Source organism: Lipotes vexillifer, unplaced genomic scaffold (genome assembly GCF_000442215.2).
Source record: "Lipotes vexillifer unplaced genomic scaffold, Lipotes_vexillifer_v1.1 scaffold384, whole genome shotgun sequence".
Taxonomy (NCBI): domain Eukaryota; kingdom Metazoa; phylum Chordata; class Mammalia; order Artiodactyla; family Lipotidae; genus Lipotes; species Lipotes vexillifer.
In genome coordinates, this window is record NW_006793498.1 from 3,538,675 (window position 1) to 3,542,689 (window position 4,015).

Genomic DNA, 4,015 nt, shown 5'->3' on the forward strand with positions numbered 1-4,015 from the left:
CTTTCCCTAAGGTCCCCAGGAGAGGAGCATTCACTGAATCCCATCCAACTGAGCCCACATCACTCTCCCTGCCTGTCACCTCTGGGATGTCCCCTGAAAATGAAGCGGGGTTCCTCTTAATGTCTTTAGTCTCTCTTTTCTGATGGTTTCTTTTTAAAATCATCCCTTCCTCTACTAATAACCAGTACTTGAATGAAACATACTATATATCAACCTCTCCGCTTTTCTCTAGTTGCTCTAACTTCCTTCCATTCACTATTTGGGAATAACTCCCTGCCTGTTGGCAGACAATGGATTTCCTCCACTTAGTGAACCACCAGGAAGCTACTAGTGATGCCCCTACAGAAATGACCACTGGTTTGAAACACCATGTGCGACACTGTGGCATTTCCCACACCAGGATGTATATATTCGTATTTAAGAGGAAAGCACCACTCAACTTCCTTGAGCCAAATAGAAGTAACTTGGGAGCATATTGTTAAAACCCATGGTTTCTCTCTATGCAGGACCCAAAGATTAGTACAAGTCTGCCCGTCCTGGATCTCATTGATGCCATTCAACCAGGTTCCATTAACTATGACCTCCTGAAGACAGAAAACCTGAACGATGAAGAGAAACTCAACAATGCAAAGTACGTAAATGAACCTGGGGTCAGGGAGGAAAGGATGAGCCGGCGTCTGGGGAGCTGTGAACTCCAGTGCCTGTGCCTTCGTGCAAACACTTCTAGGTTCACTGTTGATGCTTTTCCTTCTCATGACGTACCGTGTCTCATCATCATTATTTTCAATACTGGGCAATAGCAGTTTAAGGCTCCAGGTGTTAGAGGGAACGAGACAAAAACGATTGATAACAATTGAAACAATTGAAATGGAAAACAGTTGACTTCTGATTGATAAGCAAGCCTGTAATTTCATAAAACCGATTTCCTAATCATAATCTATGGGAGGCTTCCTGAATAGAGTTTGTACACGGTGCGTGCAAATATAAACATTCTATTTGTGGATACCTGTGGATGTGCCTGGGCAGGGGTGGGGTTCAAGACCAGAGTCTTCACCAGCTTAAGAGCAACTGCCATTTGCTTTACTTGTAGAATGAGGGTCAGCAGAGCCCAAATTTGGTCTGTTGTCAGCTTTTATACATCAAGTTTTATTTACATAGTTTCTATAGCTCTTTCCATGATACAATAGCAGAGTTGAAATAATGCTTGTGACAAAGCCCACAGAGTCTGAAATATTTGCTATCTGGTCTTTATGGAAAGCTTGCCTTCCTAGAGAGGCGCCTTTCTACCCTAGAGAGGCGCCTTTCTACCCTAGAGAGGCGCCTTTCTCAGAGCTGGCTGTATTAGTTCCTAGGTCTATCATAACAAAATACCACAAACAAGGTGACTTCAAACAAGAGAAATTTCTTCTCTCACTGTTGTGGAGGCTAGAAGTCCAAGATCAAGGTGTCGGCAGGGTTGGTTCCTCCTGAGGGCTTGGAAGGAGAATCTGCCCCACACCTCCCTCGTCCTTGGGCTTATAGATGCACCACTCCAATCTCCAACCCTGTCTTCACATGGCCTTCCCTGTGTTTCTGTGACTTCACGTAGCTGTCTTCTCTGTGTGTGTATGTCTGTGTCTCTTCTCCCTCTCTTATAAGGACATCAGTCATACTGGATTAGGGCTCCAACCTACCCCAGCATGACCTCATCTGAACTAGCTATACCTTAAATAACACTTTTTCCAAATAACATCACCATCTGAGGTACCAGGGGTTAGGGCTTCTGCTTTTTTTGGGGGGTTTTTGGGGGGGGCAGTATTCAACCCATAACACAAGTCCAGGGTTAACGAATGACTAGTGCCCAGCAGCCCTGCTGTGTATCTACTCCCAGCAGCGCCCTTCTCTCTGTGCCCAGTTTGGGAAAGTGGGGACATGCATTCCTGGTATGCTGACGTTTATTTAGCACAATCTAATGGAGAGAAGAGAATTCAACAGCAGTTACAGTAGAGTGTGAGGGATGGTATGGAAGGAGGACCCCAGGGTGCTGTGGAGGGGACAGGAAGGGAACTGAAGCTCTACCAAATAACATCTAAGCTGGGATGGATTGAAAGGACAAGTAAGAAGGAGCTGGACAGGTGAAAGAGCTAGGAAGACTATTCCAGCAGAGGGAAGAATATGGATGAAGACCCAGAAATTAAAAAAAAAAAAAAAAAAAAAAAAAGGCCTTGAACCTATAGATATTCAAGAGGGGGAAGAATATGGATGAAGACCCAGAAATTAAAAAAAAAAAAAAAAAAAAAAAAAGGCCTTGAACCTATAGATATTCAAGAGGGATGTGATTAAGTTTAAGGAACTCGCCCAAGGTTTTACAATTATCAAGTGGTTCAACTGAAATTCAAAGTCTGACTTGAGAGCCCAGGCTCCTAAGCACTGTCCTGTAAGGGCAAGATACAAAATTACTTAGAAAAATGGGTAAAAAGAATTATATAGAATCCTAAAGGCGGCTGTGGTGGCAGGATTGTGCATGGTTTGTTTGGTTTCTGAAGCTCTATTTTCTAACTTTTTAATAATTTTTCCTCTATTTTATAATGGAGAAATTAATTTTATTTCATTAATAATTCATATAGAGGAAGTGATTGAGAGATGGACAAGGAGAAAAAATGGAGATGCTCTGGCCCCATGCTCTTAAATTAATTTGACCAATAAAGTAAGAGTAAAGTTATTTCAGGAGAGCAAAGGCAGTAATGGGGCTTTGGGTGGAATGGAGAATCTCTGGAGTAGCCACTGCAAGAAGTTACTAGATAATGAATGAGGAGAAGAAAATAACTGCCAGGTAGTAGTGTGGGCTCATTTGAAAACAGACTCCAGCTAATAAAAATTATCTTCATATAACCATAAACAGAGCAAAACTATTCTGCTACAGCTATGGTAATCTTATGTGGAAAATGTGTAATATAAAACTCTGGTTATTCTACTATTATATAGTATCATAAATAAATACACATACATGTAGGCGAGGATTACAATGGAACAAGGAAGAAAGGACTTGATGGGTAAGGTCGAGGTATTACAGATGCATTTCCCCTTTTCTCTGCCTTGTAAAAATGTTTCCGTAGTTGAAATGGTGTCTGCAGACTTTCCCTAGCACACACTCTTGTTCAGTTCTATGACTTTTTCTGCCACTGTACAGCCCAAGCGAATAAGCATGCTGTAGGCACCCAAAGTGGTGCTAGCTAGGAAGCTCTCTAAGGACAAATAATAAATTTGGTCATTATCACGAGGCTGGACAGCAAGTTTGGCGGAGTCGGGAGCTTTGTCAGGCCAGCATTTGCCCTCGAATCTCGGGAGGAACCCAGTGATTGGCTCCAGCCATACCAGGAATGAGCTCTGTCTAGCAGATAGTTTATAGTGCAGAGTAGAGAGCATATAGTATAGATTATATAGAATGACTATAACTATGATCCTCAGGGGTCCCCTTCATCCTTGCTTAGGCTCCCCTCATTCCCCCTCTTTTCTCTTTCAGGTACGCCATCTCTATGGCCCGCAAAATTGGAGCACGAGTATATGCCCTTCCAGAAGACTTGGTGGAAGTGAACCCCAAGATGGTCATGACAGTGTTTGCTTGCCTCATGGGGAAAGGAATGAAGAGGGTGTAAGGCCCAGCGGGCAGGACTGGAGGCGCACGTGCGTTTCTGACTGCTCAGCACTGGGTGCTCCCAGGAAACACGGGGACAAGTCAAACCATTCCGAAGTTTTCAACTTGGTGACGTTATACAAGGTTCCAAAAAAAATGTGTATCTGTTCAGCCAAGTAGCCTTCGTGTATTTAACAAAAAGTGCTTTATTCTTTGCAAAAGACCCAGTCTCTTACACATTTTTTTTTAATGATTGAATTGATTGCTTTGAAAATCTAGAGGCAAAAAGAACTTATTTTCCAGGCACCCTTTCTGCTTTTGCCATTATAGTCAAGCATAGAAGCTGTATGTAGTGTTGTTAATTTTAACATAATCTTTTGAACCAGCTTAAACCGGCTGCTT

General features: G+C 42.6%; 1 protein-coding gene across 1 annotated transcript in view; it reads left to right on the plus strand.

Moving 5' to 3' along the window:
* The window catches only part of LCP1 (lymphocyte cytosolic protein 1), a 55,572-nt gene extending 51,937 nt beyond the window's left edge, over nt 1–3,635 (plus strand). The window contains exons 16-17 of the mRNA XM_007466451.1: nt 507–631; nt 3,503–3,635. Coding sequence (XP_007466513.1) covers nt 507–631; nt 3,503–3,635 — 258 coding nt within the window. The remainder of the gene's footprint in view (nt 1–506; nt 632–3,502) is intronic.
* Nucleotides 3,636–4,015: the final 380 nt, after the last annotated feature.